The 18,498-nt window shown below is 42.9% G+C and overlaps 1 protein-coding gene across 1 annotated transcript in view; it reads left to right on the plus strand.

Annotated features, from left to right (window-relative positions):
* The window catches only part of USP13 (ubiquitin specific peptidase 13), a 116,265-nt gene that overhangs the window by 61,154 nt on the left and 36,613 nt on the right, over window positions 1-18,498 (plus strand). The window contains exons 9-13 of the mRNA XM_037525150.2: window positions 3,848-3,919; window positions 4,281-4,377; window positions 13,610-13,735; window positions 15,071-15,224; window positions 17,608-17,782. Coding sequence (XP_037381047.1) covers window positions 3,848-3,919; window positions 4,281-4,377; window positions 13,610-13,735; window positions 15,071-15,224; window positions 17,608-17,782 — 624 coding nt within the window. The remainder of the gene's footprint in view (window positions 1-3,847; window positions 3,920-4,280; window positions 4,378-13,609; window positions 13,736-15,070; window positions 15,225-17,607; window positions 17,783-18,498) is intronic.

The following is an 18,498-nucleotide window of genomic DNA, read 5'->3' on the forward strand; positions in this document are numbered from 1 at the left end:
AGTACAACTGCGTAGTTCTGAACATAGAGGAAAAGGGAAGGCGGTGGTCAGGGAGAATCTCCTGGAAGAAAGGACACACTGATGTGCAAAAGGAATGAATACGCAGGGTTTTGGGTAGAAGAAGGAGTGTGTTTAAAGCTCTGAAGCTTTATTATACCTTTCGAAGGTATAATACAATACCTTGCAGTGTATTATTTATAATATGATATTTATAATTTATAATACAAAATTTATAATTCATAAATGTCTAACCATGTCTTATACTTGTGTTATTTGATTGGGAAACAAAGTAGCTTCATCTTACATGTCTCATGTGCCAAGACTAAAAAAAAAAAGACTGGAATGTGCTTATGGTCGATGTTGTATAATTATTATTTCTTTTAAACCAGAATGGAAGAAGTTTGTGTTCCTTTGTTATAAAGCCCAATGCTTTCTCAAGTGTTTTTCAATCTATAGTTTTTGAAAATTCTTACGACATGCTAAAGTTTGATGAACAATTAAATTTCTGAATTTTTCTTCAGTGGAAAAATGTATCTCATGTCTCTTCTGGATTAATATTTGACCCTTCACCCTAGTCTGGTTGCAAGAGTTTTAGAATTTTATATTATCTACTGTTTTATGTTCTATTTTCTCATTTATTAAAACATGAGCAATTTACTGTTCTTGCTTACCCTCAGTTTTTTTTTTGTTGTTGTTCTTTTACCAATTATCACTGGCGTGAGATTTTTGCTCTTCAAGCTGCTTTCCTCTAGCAGGGGACTCAGTGGAATTGGGTCCGGGAACAGTGTTCCATTTTGAGAGCTTGTTTGGAGGTTCTAGCAGGGGAGCGCAGCTACTCGTATACCCTCGACCGAAGACCGGTCCGTCTCTATTCGGGGAAGGCCGTCCTCTTCGACCGAGCGCGCAGCTTCGGGAGGGACGCACATGGAGCGGTGAGGGAGGAAGGGGACACCCGCCTAGCCAGCCAGATCAGCCGAATCAACCCTGGCGATCAATGGGGTGACAGATGTCGCAGCCAGATCGCCCTCACATCCCAGTGTTCCATTTTGTAAGTAGAAAGAATGACTCATAGTTAGATTAAATGACTTACGTACAACCACAGTGTAATTTGGGAACATCAGCCGGGCTCCTTAATACCCTGTCTGCCACTTGAACCCAGTTTACACATCAAAATAATTCTGATGACATTCAAATCTAAATAAACTGATGTGCAAATTAAATGATAACTAAAGATGGTTGTCAGATAGCAAAATTACTTTTTCCTCTTTGAGAACCACTAGAATGCAAATTAAAGGTATCATATGTTCTTTAAAAGTTACTTGCATTACTTCATCTTAATTTAATTAATTTAACTGTAATGGAGGCTACTCCTTATCAATTCAAAAAGGAATATAAATTTCTAGAAAAAAATAGACTTTTCTATCTTCAGAGATTTATACCCTTTAACTCTAATCTTCTCCGCTAGTTTTGACTGAAAACATAGACCTTTTTTCTAATGTTCTCCCCAGTGAGTTTTTTTTGTCCTGTTAGAATCTAAAATACAATAAAGAATGGATCATAAGGGAGTTAATGAGGTCACCATGTATTTTATTTTATTTTATTTATTTTTTTTAAGATTTATTTATTTATGCATGCAAGAGCTGGGGTACAGGCCAGAAATGCGGGGGGTGAGAGGATTCACCAGAGACAGAGTGGGGAGCAGAACAGGCATATTGAATGAAATACACTGCTGAGGGGAGCAGCAGGCGAGACAGGAGAGGTCTGCTGCGCCATGTGGGTTGCTCCCTGGCTGGCTGGGTATTGAACTCGTGCTGCAGAGGCTGCAGACTACTCCATAGTGCAGTGCTTAACCCCTTGTGCCACGAGGGAGGCCCCATCATGTATTTTAATATGAATTCTTCAATGCAGCCTTTGGTTCTGAATAGTTTGCTTGTAAATTTATCAATTGTCTGACTCAGTGTATTGAAAATTTATAGATATGATTTTTATTCTAGTGATACATCCAGAAGCCATTTGAGTGGGACTGACCAAGGGAACATGCTTTGTTAATTTTGATGTGGATACATAATATGGGATACAAATTCTAAGTTTGCAGACAGCAGATAGTACTGAGAAGTCTAATTGGAGGTCATTGTTAACTACTTGGAGTTAGCGACTAGATCATGGTTCTCTGCTAGAGCTTTATTGCACTTATGCCTTTTCTGTTGGGTTTTGGGAGTCAATTATGAAATTGATTGTATGATTGCATGCTCTGAATGTTCTCATGTAGGTGTACAAATATGGAGTGCCTTTTGTTAGATGTTCTAGTACTAGAGATGTAGTGATTTAGACAAAGACTCTGATTTCATTCTAGTGTGTAATTTCTAGAGAGATAGATAGTTAATAAGAATGTAAATAAATTATGAGGCAAATGGTGATGTGTGCCAAGAAGAAAGTTAGCCAGGGTCAAGTGTTAGGAAATTAGGGAGGTTAAGAAATAGGCTTTGTTTTGGGAAAGTGTCTTAGGAAGTAACTTGAACAGACAGTTGAAAAGGAGCAAGGATCTGTGGAGAGAGTGATTAGGAAATAGCAGACGGCACAGTCTTAAAGCAGTAGTGAACTCAGTGTGTAAACTGGGGAGAGTGCCGGGAGTGAGGTCAGGCAAGTGGGTAGAGCAGGGTGCATGAAGGGCCAGGTAAAAGGTTCAGCTTCTGGATCTTCTTCCTGCAGCTGTGAGGTTCAGAGATTCAAGCCTGAAGAAAAATGAACAGCACAAAAGAGTATGTGAAACAGGAAATGAATTTATGAAGTGAAAGGAACGGTGCATTGTAATTAAACATGGGTGGTTAAAGTGAGCACTGCTCTGGTCAGAAGCAGGGATTGTTGACTGCTCAAGGGACCTTGGACAGGGTTGGTACAGTCAGCAGAATGGTTAAGAACATGACTTTGGGGCCAGGCTGCCTCTGCTCATCATTCCTAATCTGGGTGACTTTGAAAGCTGTGTAGTGAATTGTGTTTTGATTTCTCATCTCTCAAATGGGTAACTATAATAATCCCTTCCTCATATGGGTGCAATAAATTTAACCAGTGTACTATAGAAGCCCTCAAGAAACTGTAATTGTCACTGTTACTAGCATTTTAATTCATTTTGACATGATTGTTAGGACAATTTATAACCTCACCATTTGTTTTCAAGGTGGAAGTCTCTATGGCATAACCCAGTGATTTGTGACTGTGGCTACCTGTTAAAATCACTTAGTTGTCTTTGAAAGGTTCCAAATCTCATGCCTCAGCCTGAGGTGATGAGAGAAAAACATCTGGGGTGACTCTGATGTTGGTAGTTTTTCAAGAAACTTTTCAGATCATTCTAACTTGCACCCTGTTTGACTCCTACTGATACAAACTCACACATTTAGGATAGTCCATGACTGTGGTTGCAGAGATAGAGTTTCAGGAAGAAGTTTTCTACAGGTGGCTGATTTATTTTTTTTTTAAAGATTTATTTTTATTTATTTATTTATACAAGCACTGGATACAGTCAGAAGCATGGGAGGATGAGAGGATCCACCAGAGCCAGAGCAGGGAGCAGAACAGGCAGACTGACAAAGTACTCTGCTGAGGGGAGCAGCGGGCATGGCAGGAGAGGTCTGCATGCCATGTAGGACCCTTGCCGGCGGCCGGGGATCGAACCGGTGCTGCAGAGGCTGTAGGCAGCTTTCAGCTCAGTGCTCAACCACTGCGCCACCAGGGAGGCCCGTGGCTGATTTAATTTTGACAGAAAGGCAAGAAGGTCTTAACTAGAATGACAGGTTATTATGGTTCTGTTCTTTAAGTTTTTGTATTTTGACTGTTTCTTCTCATTTTTCAGGTATGTAGGAAATCTTCCAAGAATATTTGACTACTCTCCTTTAGACCCAACACAAGATTTCAACACACAAATGTAAGTGCCCGATTGTAGTTTTTTTAAAGAAAAGTCTCCAATGAAGTGTTCAGAGTTGGTTGTGACTTGGATGTAGAATTAAAAGCAATTCTCTTTTCTTCCTTATTTTCTATATTTTTAAATGAGCTTGTGTTACTCTTCTAGGAAGAAAGAAATTAATAAAGTTATCTGCAAAATACTGAGAGCAATTTGAAAATGGAATCAGCATCAAGCAGAATCAAATAAATATGTTATTTGTGAATAATTGAGATAAAATGTTCCACTAAAAGCAGCTGTAGCTGTACTTACTGAAATTCATAAATAATTACTCTCTTTCTAAGGGGCAACAGTGACCTTGTTTCCGTTTCTCCCTCCTGTCCAGGACTAAGTTAGGACATGGCCTTCTCTCAGGACAGTATTCAAAACCGCCCATGAAATCTGAACTCATTGAACAGGTGATGATGAAGGAGGAACACAAGGTATGTGTTTGCCACATTGACATGTAGGTACCAGCTCAAATGTGGATTTTCCATGATTTGGCAAATGGGGGTTGTAATTTCAACGGGCTGTGAGAATAGCTATTTCGTTACAGAGTCTATGGTGTCTGTCTGTTTGTTCTCAAAAATTGTGGTGAGGGATACACAGGGGCTGGGTTTCACATATACTTTATGGTTATATATAAGACCATGATCTTCATAGCATAAAATAGAGCTGAGATGGACAGAATGAACTGAATAAGAATATAAACATTTCTCCTTGGTGATGCAGTCTTGACTCTTATGGTATCTCTTTTCTCCTAAGCCTTAAATTTGTTTGCTAGGACTTCTCAAGAGGCTGGTGGTCAATGAACAGCACGTTTCTAGAAGGCCCCTAGAGCTGAGGATTTTGAATTTCTGGGAGGGTTAGGCAGGTGTTAATTTTGGTAAGCCACCAGGGGGCTTTGTTAAACACACTCAAGTCTGAGACACCCAGTCAGCATTCAGTCACTATCAATTGATAGAGTAACTGAAACCTGTGCGTTATTTCCTAATAGCGAGCCTTGCAAGCCATATGTCTGCTGGATGGCCTTCCTGGCTGCTCTGTTGTGCAACTTCAGGGGGCGCTGCTTTCAACCTGGTCTTTTTAAGGGGTGCCCTTGAAATTCTGCAGTGCACAGCTTACACAGCTGTTTTTGGCAGCTGTGGCTGCCATGGCCGCGAGTGTCCTGAATGGAAGGTGTGCCCCGCTTCCCCAGCCCCTGCGCTCCTTCAGAGTACAGTCTGGACTTAGTGGGAGAGAGCTTTCATTCTGTTTCTCAAGGGTTGACCTCTGTGCTCCATCTTAAGTCAGTCATCCTTAAATTAATCCTGCAACCTGAGAGCCAGACTCAAAAGGGAATAAACTCTTGGATATAATGAAGCCAGGTGGTTGGGGAAATTGAGCAAACAGGAGGAGGGAGATTATGAAAGGGACATTTAGAGGTAGTGATTGGGGTGGGAGAAGAAAATAGGTTATAAGGAGGGTGGGAAAGGAGATAGACATTTGGAATGGGCCAGGGCAGGAGATCCGAGAATGGGAGCAGTTCTCCAGATGCCTTGTTCTCTAGCATGGCAAGAAAAGGAGTTTCTTATCCGCTCAAGGCTGGAAGATCTTTATCTGGGATTCAGCTGAAGAGATGGATTGGGTATAGGGTTCAGATAGGATTTTTCACCCCACGTGTGTCACTTCTTGGGCCACATTGGGGCAGAGCCCACTCCCCCTTGGTGGAGGTGAAGAAGACTGGATGGGATTCAGGTGCCAGGCTACCTCTCTGAGCCTGCCAGGAGCACGTGACAATGGGCATGTCATGTCCCCTTTCAATCTCAGCAAGCAAATGGCAGAATTGGTGAGGGTGGTGCTCATGAATATGGCAAATGTGAAAGTCCTCTCTCTAATGTAAAAAATCTGTGTACATTGCTTCACTCAATTGTGCTTTTGGAATCTCCTCAATTGAGAAGGTGTGAATTGAAAAATCATCAATTTAGCAATATTTGGAAGTAAAGTTTGGCCTTGTTAATATCAAAGTGTTCTTTTACATTAGGAAAAAAAGTAGTCTCATGTAAGCAAGGCACATTATTTATTCCGTCTATGGATGAAGACTGCTTGGGTCCTTTGCCTCCTCCCCACCACCGAATTTAGTGACCCCTGTGTAGTAGCTCTGTGATCTCTGGGGGTCTGCAGCTTGCAAGTGGGAGCCTGCCTGTGCTCCATCAGACACAAAGTGCATAACCTGGCAGCATTTGGGCCACGTCTGGCCGGCAAGTGTATTTGCTTGGCCCACACATGGATATCTGAATTTCCAGCTTCTCTTAGACACCCAGAACTTCTGGCTATTCCAGGCCCATGATGGCTACTGGCTGGACCTGGGAGAGACCCTCCCTCCACACAGGACATGCTGTGGCCAGCTGGCTCCGGTCTCTTTGTGAGTCGTGACTTGGCCGGCACACTGGGTATTTAAATGTATGACCCTTGATCTAGATCATTGTAAAATCCTTTTCTGCTCTGAGGTGACATTTTCTAGTGCCTGAAAAAAAAGAACCCTGAATGGGGTCAGTGGTTCAATGTGTGCCTCGGCAGTGGCAGGGTGGGAAATGAGTGATTCTGGTTCCGGCCTCAAAACAGGGCTTAGAGTGATCATATGGTTTTCTTTTTGACTTTCGGTGCTAGTTTCAAGTTGTTTGTTGAACAGTAATTCATAATAAAATCTCTATTCCCCTTGACAGTGCAGGGAATTACTTTCTGAGACATCAGGATTTTCAGTGTAGTTGATTTCAGAAGAACAACTTTGTGAGGGTCTTTTTTTCTCAGGTAGCATGAGCCCTTGGTCAGGTGGTCTTGTCCCTGCCCTCTAGCGTTTGTGACTTGTAGATTATCCTGACATGTCCCAAGAGAGGAAAGCAGATATACTGAAGTGGAGAAGGGGATAGATTATCAGAGGAATGTATGGTGGAGGGGAGAGAGTATGGGAGAGGTAGAAATGTCTTTTTATGGGGCCACTACCACCAACTGGCCAAATGACTTGACAATACACTGTGCTTACAGAAGGCTAGGTTTGTCCCATGTGGTCACAGATACTGGAGCAGATGCTTGGTAACCTGGCCTAAAGTTACAAAGCCTATGAGTGGCATTGCTGGGGTTTGTCGTAGGCAGCCTGTGCAGCTGGTCACCCTCTTTCCTGCTCCTCTAACAGTTGCTACAGTACTTGTTTCATGCTCTAGTGCATCAGTGTGTGTGGGGTGGTACTTAAAGTACTAGGTAGCCCAGTAACTTGGGTTTCTCACCTCTTTTCTATCTTGAGTCATTTTTAGAACGTGTACTTCCTGGTATTAAATCGATCTGCTATAGAGCAAGTTGAACCCTAGTTTTTTTTTTTTTTAATCCAAGCTAAAAGAATTCATTTATTTTTCTTTCTGTTAAACCACTTGTAATTTAAAATTTTTTTTGGTAAAAACATAATAATAATCAAAAATAGAGAGCCTCAAAACTTTCTTGGGGTGCAGAGCCAGCAGCTCCTCTTAGCAGTATATTCAATAAATCCATCTTTCATGTTAAAAAAATAAATATTTTTTTGTAGTACCATTGGTTTATACTGTCATTAGCATTTTGGAAGTATAGGATCTCCCACTTCAGGTGTAGTCACTGTCGTGTACCCATCACCAAAGCATTCATAGTCCTGCACCATAATGCACTCTGCTCTCTCCTCTTCCTGTTCTCACTCCTCTGGATACCTCAGTTCTATGATCAGCTTTCAAAGATTGGTTTTAAAGTTTGTCTGTGTTTGAACCTTTCTTTGGTTTCTCTATATTCCACATATCAGTGACACCATCTGGTATTTATCTTTCTCCTTCTGGCTAATTTTGGTATGAGTTTATCTTTTTTGATTGAGGAGTATTCCATTGTGTATATATACCACATCTTCTTTATCCACTCATCTGTTTTTGGACACTTAGGTTGTTTCTGTATCTTGGCTATTGTAAAAAGTGCTGCAGTAAATAGGAGCGCAGGTTTCCTTGTGAATTAGTGTTTTTGTGTTCTTTAGTTAGATTCCTAGAGTAGAATTGGTGGGTCATATGGCAGATCCATTTTTAGTCTTTGGAGAAACCACATTGCTTTCCGCAGAGGCTGGATCAGTCTACATTCCTACCAACAGTGTAAGTGTAAGAGGTAAATCGTTTTTATACATACAAATTTATAAATCTGCATATTTAATGCACATTTCCATCAATAAGAAGATATGTAGTATTTGTTTGGGCGCTACCATTTCTATTATACATAAATTTGTTGAATTGATTCATAAAATTAAATTGTGTCTGCAGGAGTTAAAACCTCCTTACTATAAAAAGACATTTTTCTTCTTCAAAAAAATTCCTGCTCGCTATGCATTCTAGGTCAGCACTTTCAAATATTTTCATGCTAAATATTCTGTAATTTCTTACACCTTCCCATGATGACATGTTTTAAACAATTCTGCATTTCAAACAACCTGCATTTCTTTTTTAAAAAGATTTATTTATTTATGCATACAAGAACTGGGGTACAGGCCAGAGGTGTGGGGGGTTAGAGGATTCACCAGGGACAGAGTGGGGAGCAAAACAGGCAAATATACTGAAATACACTGCTGAGGGGAGAAGCAGGTGAGCCAGGAAAGGTCTGCTGCACCATGTGGGTAGCTCCCTGGCTGGCTGCAGAGGCTGCAGATAGATACATAGTGCTGTGCTTAAACACTTGTGCCACCAGTGAGGCCCAGCCTGCATTTCTTAAGTGATAATTCATTTGATTTCCCACCTAAGTAATCCTTGCCACATAATTCCCGGTCTCAGTTTTTGACCAGCGTGAGATAACTAAAGTTGTACTTCGAGATGCTATACTGTAGCCTCAAACATAAGAGCTTTGTTCTTACAGTCTCTGTGTTCCTAGGTTGGGCAAATGTAACATTTTTAACTGACCTTTTGAAATATGAAAAATAGCATGGGGAATGCCCTCTGTGCCTTGAGTTTAGGAGACTTGGGCTTTGGACCTGGCTTAGAAACTGCTGACCAAGGTTTGTTGTTGAAGGTCAAGTGTTTAGTCAGCACATGGCATACACCTGTGTATTATATTAGGGGGAAGCTGAGATGGGTCTTATCATCTTACAATGTTCTTATCTGTGTGAGGGTTACTCATACAAAGCCTCAGTCTTGCCTCTTGTTTGTTAATTAAAGCTTTAGGCTCAGGGGAAGATGAGCAGAGAGTGTCTGGCTACCTTCTTGGTGCAATGTTGAACAGAAAGTCCTGAGTAAGCATTTGGGAAGTTTCTGAACACCGTAGTCCTCTAATTTTAGCTGATCTCTTTTGCAATTGCTGATGGAGAAAGTAAGTACAGTATCCTATAAATATGACAGGTTTTTTAGGTGGTTACTATTTTGAAAACTATCTGGGGCTCCCTCTTGTAAAGTGAGCTGTTCAGACTAGCCATGCTTCAGGTGTCGAGAACCTTGACTCACAGTGAGACTGGGTGTTTCCTGAAGGCAGGCCTGGTTCTTGGTCAATTTTGGTTTCTTCCTTTCATCTTATATGGTGATTGACCCATGGCCAATTTTAAAACATGGTTTCAATGACTCAGTTCTTTGGTCCTTATTTTAGCTTTGTGTTTCAAGTAACTGCCTAATCTAGAGCATAGCCTTTAAGAAATCTATTTACATTTGCAAATATACAAAGAAGTAGAGAACAGCATAATGCATCTCTGTACCATTGCATCGCTTCAGCAATCACCGTTCTGCTGATCTGTCTTCGTAATTCCCCTTAAACTCACCTCTAACCCATCCCTTGCTGTGCTTTCTTTTCCCTTCTTTGCAGTATTTTAATACAAATTCCAGACATCCTCATATTTCACTGGTAAATGTGCAGTCTACATCTGTAACTTGCCATCTTTTTTACTTTTAACATAAAGATCATGTTGAAACTTGTTTAAAGTGTTAGAAGCACACCAACAAATTAAGAACCAGTCCTCAACATCATTTGATATCCAGTCTGAGGATTTTACCTGAAGTATCAAAAATGTCTTTTTAAAGCCCCCCTCTGTCTGGTCTGCAGGGTGACCTCAGATGTATGTTATTCCCTCCCCCCCATCAAATCATCCCCCATCCCTCCACCATAGTTGACCCTAATCACTGGGCCCCTTCTTTTTCTTTTTTGCAAGTTATTTATTTGTTGAAGAAGCTGCAACATTTGGCCCAAGATTGCTCTAAAGATTGTTTCCTTGAGGTACTGTTTAGCTTCTGTGTTATCTAAGTTGGATGTTAGATCTAGAAGCTTGATTAGATTAAGGGTCCACTTTTTTATTCTGATTTGTAATAGACTAAATATGGAGTGAACATAGTAACAGTTGAACATGCGAATTAGCAAGATGCCTCTGTGAATTCAGAGATGGAATAGGTGTGGGTCTGGGCAGATAGTGCCAGCTGCTGATCAAGGCAGAGAGATGGAGGAGCTCAGCGCTCACACCCACTTGTCCAGCTAGGTCTGGTCTCTTCAGGGTGACCTCAAGAGGGAGAAGGACAGAGTGTCTGTCTGCTTAGGAAGGCTTTCAGTTAACTTCTACAGCTTAAGAATTCCTATACATTTGTGTGAAAGAAGCTGAGGGAACAAAGGATTAAGAAAGGTCATTTGAGGGAGGGGGTGAAGAGGCTGGGCCAAAATCTAAGTGTGGGTGACCTTCTAGGGTCTTCACCATGGTCCCTATGAAGCTTCTCTGCCCAGTTGTACCATCACATGTTGGCACAGAGCAGCTGCCAATTTTTCAGAAATGATTGTCATGTTGCCCTTTCCAAAGCAGCTGCTTGGTTGGGGACTGGCAGCACATCAGGCTCGAAACACAGCCTGTATAGCACCAACTTCAGCAGGCAGTGCGTGGGTGCTGATGTGAACCCCTAAGCAGAAATGCACAATGTGGAGAGTGGCGCCTCCATACTGCTGGGTGTGGAGAAATAATTGTCAGACTGGCCTGTAATGTTGGCTCCAGAGGTGCATGGGTTTGAAGACAGCTTGCCCAGAGTTCTCGATACTGTCTTCTTATTTTGGCAGTGGTCAAATAGACTTGGGGACATCAGACATGAGAAGTAGGCACATGTATGCAAGAAGAGGTTTGGGGGGGCAGAGAGATTGAGATTGAGAGAGAAAGAGAGAGAGAGAGAGAGAGAGAGAGAGAGAGAAATGACTTTTCTATCTGTGATCCTGGGCTAGTTATTTAATGTCTTTGCCTCAATTTCCTCATCTGTCAGGTGGAGAAAATAATAATCATTGCCTCATTAGGTTGAGTGAGTTAAATAGGTACAAATATAATGAGCTCAGAACTATTCCTGGACCCTAGCACTCATCCAAGTTTCTATCTTGGATGAATATCTTATAGCACTCAGTAAATTTCTGTTGAATGGTTGAATAAATGTTTGCCAATATACCAAGAAGGCATTGTATCTTTCACATAGTTTCTAGAGGTGTATATAACCTTGTTAGATATAACTGGTCTTGGATTAGTGCTGGAAGCACATCCGAAGCCACATTCAGTATCAACAGGTAGTTTATGTACCAGTTCCAAGTCTTCAAATGCTCAAATGCTACTATTTGGGGACTTCTCTTTGAAGAGCTGCTGAGCACTGTTTCAGGCCCTCCACAGCATTCCTTCAGATTTGTTGCAGATACCTGTTGTCTCCCATTTCCCTTGTATGTGAGCTCCTGGAGAGTGGAACCCACAGCAATGCTCTGCATGAAGTAGGTGATCTGTAAATACTGGATGATTAGACCAAATCTGTTTTCAGCAAGACAGGAATATTCACCTGGGTTTTACTAGAAAGCATTGCTTAGAACATGCACAAAATGTGACAGGTAGAACTGCCCTTGGTCATAGGGAGATAGTCAGAGGCATTACTGGGTGCCTCTGACTGCGTGGTCTCTAGACCTGACACTGACTGGAGAGCCCAGGCAGGTGTGACACATGTCCGCTGCTTGGCAGGGGCTGTCTCAGTCTGAGGATGCAGGCCAGAAACAGACTGAAAGTTAGAGGAAGTAGAGGCACTTGGAGTATGTGCCAGATGGCAGCCCAGAGCTCTGTGGCTTTCGAAGGAGGAAAGTGGGGCCTGGAAGCTGCACTCGCGGAGGTTTTGTAAGGAAGTGGGTGGGCAGTAGCCAGACATAACTTTTGCCTGACTGGCAGAGCGAGGTTGTGTCACAGAGGCCTAGGATGTGCTATGGCTGCCTCTTCACCTTTGCTGCAGAGACCCTGGACCTGGAGTCTGAGCTGGAGTCCATTTTGATTCTGCAATTTGCTAGCTGCTTAGTAACCTTGACTCAATTGACACTTCTCTGCCAGTCTTGATTTCCTTAGCTCTAACATGGAGAAACCAGTACCTTCTACTTGGGGTTATTCCGAGTCTTCACTGAGGTGACATGTAGACCATCATTATGGAGGCTGGGCTGGAGGGACACTTAGAAGCATGTGCTCACTCTGTCCTCGAAGGCTACGTAGGCTCTTCCCACCATGCCCCATCAGATCCTCTCAGGCCAGTTTTGAAAGGTGCACTTCACACAGAGCCAAACTAAAGCTTCTTCCCTCTACCATGTGTAAGGGTCTCAGCCAGCAGCACAGAAGGGTCAGCAGCTAGCCCCTGATGTTTTTTTCTCTCTGCTCTCCTTTTGCCTCCTCCTGTCCCCTCTGGCCCTCCATAGGCTAGGATCATCAGATGCAGAGTTAGAGATGGAACCTTTCACTGAGCAAGAACCTTTGGCTCCCTCTTGGCTGCCTCTGTCATGGCTGGCCTTTTTTGTGGGGGTATACTAGTAGCTCTGTCAGAGAGGTCCCCTTGTCCCCTCAGGTACTCACCCTGATGCCCTCTCTAGTTGCCCTCTGTATCCCCCACCCTGCTCCTGCCTACGTCTCCTCTGCCAGCCGACCTCCCATCGTCTTACAGTGTCCTTTCTGGAGGAGGCTGGCCACCTTCTGAGCTTTCCTTTTAGCCCCTGGGGAAGGCCACACATGCTTGTCATGCTAAAGTTATCCCAGTCTCCTGTTCTTTCCACTCTGCAATCCTGGCAGTTGTAACCAATCTATCCAGTTCTTTGGGTGAGAGGCAGGCTCTTGGGGACCCCATCAAGAGCTCCTGGCTACTTCCTGTGCCCTGCTCCAGAAACAGTCCACGGTGGGCTCAGGAGCCTGAGTAGCTCTGTCGTGATTGCCTGGGGTATGCAATGCTATTTCCTTTTCTTGCAAGTACCCTAGTCTTTACAAGGGATTCTCTCATGGGGAGGAGAGGGAGATGCTGTGGAGCTCTCCTCTCCTTTAACTTCCTTTGGGGGCCCCCGCCATCCTGACATTCCTCGCGCCTGCTCTATTGGATGCTGCAATGTGATATTTAGCAAGTCCTGTGAGACTGAGAATGGGTCTTGTGTCTCTCTTCAGAAAGTGGGGTATTTATCACCCACTGTCCTTACTTTTGAGTCAACAGGAAGAGTCCCATCCTGTACTCATATTAGGTTCATAGTACAGGGCCTGGTACATTCTAAATATGTAATGAGTGTTGGCTGTTGTTATTCTCTAGCTTCTGTGGACTTCAATTTTCTTGTCTGAAAATTGGGACTCAGGGTAATTCCTGCTCTGCTTGCCCTTGAGTGCCAGTAATGTGTATGGAAGTATTGAAGGTTGATTTTCTTTTTATATTTTAGCCTCAACAGAATGGCATCTCTCCACGCATGTTTAAAGCCTTTGTAAGCAAGAGCCACCCAGAGTTCTCCTCCAATAGACAGCAGGACGCCCAGGAGTTCTTCTTGCACTTGGTGAATCTAGTAGAGGTGAGTCTGTCCTCAAAGGTGCTCGAAGGCTTCAGGAACTGTGTGGCCTTTCAGTGCTCCATCTGGGCTTGACTGGAGGGTACCCTTCACCCCGTTTACCTGAATCCCTCCTTGTCCCAGCTGGTTCAGAGTCCTCGTCTATGAGGCTTTCTCTGGCCCATTTGAAGTGCTGGCGCCTCATGCCTTGTTTTCTAGGTGCTTGTATCCCTCTGTTCTCCTTTTAGTTTGTCTGTGTTGTAGGAGTGTTTACCAGTTATTTCATTCTGGGTTTTTCTGGTCTCCATGACAAAATTCCTTGAGTCCCACGTGGTGTTTGGAGTCCTCCTGCCGCCACTCAGAGAAGGTCCCACTTTGCTCACCACAGAGTTAAATCATTAAATCCCGAGGATTTTTTTTTAAAGATTTATTTATTTATGCATATGAGAACTAGGGTACGGGCCAGAGATGTGGAGGGTGAGAGGATTCACCAGAGACAGAGTGGGGAACAGAACAGGCAGATTGACTGAAATACACTGCTGAGGGGAGCAGCGGGCGAGACAGGAGAGGTCTGCTGTGCCACGTGGTTCTCTTCCCTGGCTGGGGATCAAACTCGTGCTGCAGTGGCTGCTGATAGCTTCATAGGTTGTGTCTGAACCCCTTGTGCCACCAGGGAGGCCACTGATCCTGCGGATTTTTAAGATCCATGCAGGATGCATGATTTAAAGGCCTTATTCCCCCGGAGAAAAACAAAATTTTCCTTGATCACAAAAGTGTTCTTTGTGGAAAACATAGGAAAGCACAAAGGAGAAAATCAACATCCCTCCCATGCCAGCCAGCCCTGCAAGTCGCAGTGTCAGCATCTGGGGTCTAGCCCACCTGTCATTTTCCAGGCATGTTTGTTAATTTATTACATGTTATTGTGTAAGGTTAGTCACAACTAAACCTGTTGTGACTGTTTTGCTATCTCATCGCATACACGAATGTAGCATGATTTCTTTTTCATTTGTAGATGACAGGAATGCGTTTATAAAATCACATCATATTATATAATCACGTCATGCCTTAATTTTATTTCCTCTTCTTTCTCTTTACTTTGGCATTTCACCTAAGTCAGTCCCTTTCCCATCATTTTTAATGACTGTACAGTATTAATTCACAGGATGAACTATAATTTATCGAACCAATTTCCTATTTCTGTCTTCAGATAAATCCCATGGTTTGCTCTTAAAGCAGTCTGGGGATGTAGCATGCCCAGAGGGAGTGTTTAGTAACACCAGATTTATATTTGATTATGCCAGTTTTTATTCATGTCTTAATATTTATCAGTTCACTAATCTGATGTCATCCAACCTTCAGAGGAACCGCATTGGCTCCGAAAACCCAAGTGATGTTTTTCGGTTTTTGGTGGAAGAACGTATTCAGTGCTGTCAGACCCGAAAAGTCCGCTACACGGAGAGGGTGGACTACCTGATGCAGTTACCTGTGGCCATGGAGGCAGCAACCAACAAGGGTAACAGTCCTCGAGTGGGAAGTCAGCAGTGACTCAAGCCCTCGAACCTGAGATCGCACAGTTTAGCCCCTGAACAGTTGTATAAGGAGAAGACTCAGCCTAGATGGTGTCTGTTTGTACATCTCTTTTCATCCTCAGTTCCCACATGACTTCCTTTTGAGAAGAATGAAATGTTGCACAGATTTTGAGGAGGGGTTATGGATGGAACCTATTTCAGTGTCTATAAATTTGACCAACTGGTTGGTTTGGAGTCAACTCAATTTGGGGCAAAATTATTTGTAGTTCTTTTTTTTTTTTAAAGATTTCTTTTTTTTATTTATACAATAGCTGGGGTAAAGGGCCAGAGGTGCGGGGGTGAGGGTGAGAGGATTCACCAGAGACACAGAGCGGGGAGCAGAACAGGCAGACAGGTGAAATACACTGCTGAGGGGAGCAGTGGGCGGGACACAAGAGGTCTGCTGCGCCATGTGGGAATCTCCTTAGCAGGCAGGGAATCGAACCCTCGCTACAGAGTCTGTGGACAGCTTCACAGCGCTGCACTCAATGCGCTGCATTCAACCTGCTGCGCCACCGGGGAGGCTCTGTTTGTAGTTATTTTTTAAAAATTTTCACTGTAATCATTTGTGCTAAAAATCTGAGGAAAAGGATTAGAACATTTTTGGATATGAGACATTCAAACAGAGGACTCTTGAAGTAACCCAGCTTTGGTATCGAGTATTTAAGATTCCTCTTCTAGGGATAAAGTGCAGCAGGACTTTGTGTGAGGTTTTAATGGAAGGTAGAAGTAGAAAAAAGGCAAAATATCCATTAGATAGCTTTTCTCCTGCGAACTGGTCATTTCTTTAAAGTTCAAGAACTCTCTAGGTTGTCTTTTTCCAACGTTTTGGGGAGACCCATTTATTGTGCTAATTGGAAAGTGATAATTATGATGGTTATGATTACGATGAGATGTTTCCCCTTTTTCATAAGCTCACAGAACTTTAGACCATTTACAAATCCTTATCCACTACACAAAGTGTGATGTCGAAGGTGTTTTTTCTTTTTAGAACTAGACTTAATTGCTTTGCCTTGCCGGAACATGTAAGGGTTCCTGACTTACATGTTCTGCTTAGTGCTGTGATATCTTTAACCTATTGCTTATAATTTTTAAGTGGTAACTATTTTCTTTTAGAAAAGAGATTTATAATTTAATCTCTGGAAATTGATAGCTGGGAGAAGCTAATGTTTGCATTCTAGAAATAATATGCATCTTCAACTGTGGACTGGGAGTGAATATAAGAATCTTATTCAGATGTGTTTAAGAAAACATGTATAGCTGTGTAATTATGCCCCCAAAATTGATCAATTAGAAGAGACTTTATTTTGTAACACAAAAAAAAAACTCTCAGAAAGGCCCATTCAAAATTTAATTAAAATTCTGACTCACAGGTAATTTCTAAGAACAGGTTTTCTGACTTTTGGGAAGCTCATGGTATATTTGCTTTTTTTCCCCTTGATGTTTAATCATTTTAGTTGGGGCAGTGTAGAAAGACCTTCAACGTTGGGGGCTCTAACACCTAAGGTGTTGGGTAGCCCCCGACAAAGTTGTCTTGGCATGTTGGTCTGTGTCATGGTCTGGTGCAGTATGTAACTGAAGTGCTTACATTTCATCTGCTTCTTGGCTGTGACCTCATAGTAGCTGGCGGAACCCACGAGAAAACATTTAACAATGGCTCTGAAAGTTGCTGGAAGTTCAGCGGTAGTTCTTTTTAGTTTTACCTGTTTTCTTTTCCTTTGTAATTCTGTTTTAGGACAGCCTCAGGTCATAGGAATGTTTTATTTTTAATTTATTTTTATGTCTGATGATTGGCCACATTGGATCTCCTGACACAACTGAGCAGACCTCATGGGCCTCATCTGTGGGTTAGTGGAGGGGGAGGTGACCAGAGTTTTCAGTCAGCTTTGTTGTTGATTGACTGGTTTTGGCCTTGGGCCTTGGTTTTTCAGCTTGGTAGGGAAGGGCCTGGGAAGAGGCAAGCCCTCCAGTCACTTACACTGTGAAATTCTCTGGTGTGAAGGCTTTGTGGTTGGAGGGTGGCAGTTGGGTAATTATCGTCTTGGCCTCTGGAACATGAAAGACCAGATTCATGCATCACTCACATCACACGTGGGGTCTGAACCTCTCACCTGGGCTGGAGTTCACAGTTCTTTCCTCTCAGTCTCTAAGGGTACAGGCAAAATAATGTAACTCAGCGCAGCTTTGTCAGTGCCACACTCCCGAGGGGAACTTAGAGGGCAAATAAGCCCTGAGCATCTGACAAGGGGAAGATTGTCCAGAGAGGGTGCTTTTCATTTTAAGAAGGTAAGAGCAATTGCAAGATTATTCTTGTGTTCTTTCACTTAGATGAACTTATCGCCTATGAATTAACAAGAAGGGAAGCAGAAGCCAACAGAAGACCCCTTCCCGAGTTGGTTCGTGCCAAGATACCATTTAGTGCCTGCCTTCAGGCCTTTTCTGAACCAGAAAACGTTGATGATTTCTGGAGCAGTGCCCTACAAGCAAAGTCTGCGGGTGTGAAGTAAGTGTGTGTGTGTGTGTGTGTGTGTGTGTGTGTGTGTGTGTGGGCTTGTGTGATGCTGGTGGCCTGAGGAGGGGGCCTGGAGAAGTGTGTGGGGGCGAGGGAATGGGGTGCCATTGAGTCTGGCATGCTTGTTCATGTGTGGTGATGAGGCCATGATTAACACACCCCTCACTTGCGTGAGACCTTCCAGTGGAACAGGCTTTATAATCTAGATGATGTGCCAGGGAGGGAATACCTTTTTTTAAAAAAAAACAAAGTTGTAGTTTATAGTTTATCCTCAGTTAGGAATATGCTTTTTTTTTTCTTTTTTTGCCAGGAGGGAGTAGCCAAGAAACTCCCCCTACTCCCACAAAAGGCAAGAACGATGAAGAAATTATGAAAGTACTTATGACAGACTTCAGTAGTTAAACTCCATTGTGATAGATTTGAATTCCCTAATGAAATATTGGCTTACAGCTTGGTTGACTGTGTTCTCATCTGAGACCTGGGGCTCAGGGCATGTCCAGGTGGGCCCCTGAGTGTCACTCAGATAAGCTGCTCAGGACTCAGGCAGTGCTGTTGTTTCCACATTGTCCTGGTCGTCAGGTATATAAAATCTCCCCTCCTCCTTTTGACACCTTAATTTATTTTATACATTCAAGTCCTTGTCAACACACTTCATATAATTGAAAGAAGCATACCTATTATGGTATAGGATGAGGGGAGGTCTGGAA

Source organism: Talpa occidentalis, unplaced genomic scaffold (genome assembly GCF_014898055.3).
Source record: "Talpa occidentalis isolate TD23 unplaced genomic scaffold, MPIMG_talOcc4v2.1 talOcc4.4, whole genome shotgun sequence".
NCBI classification, from domain to species: Eukaryota; Metazoa; Chordata; class Mammalia; order Eulipotyphla; family Talpidae; genus Talpa; species Talpa occidentalis.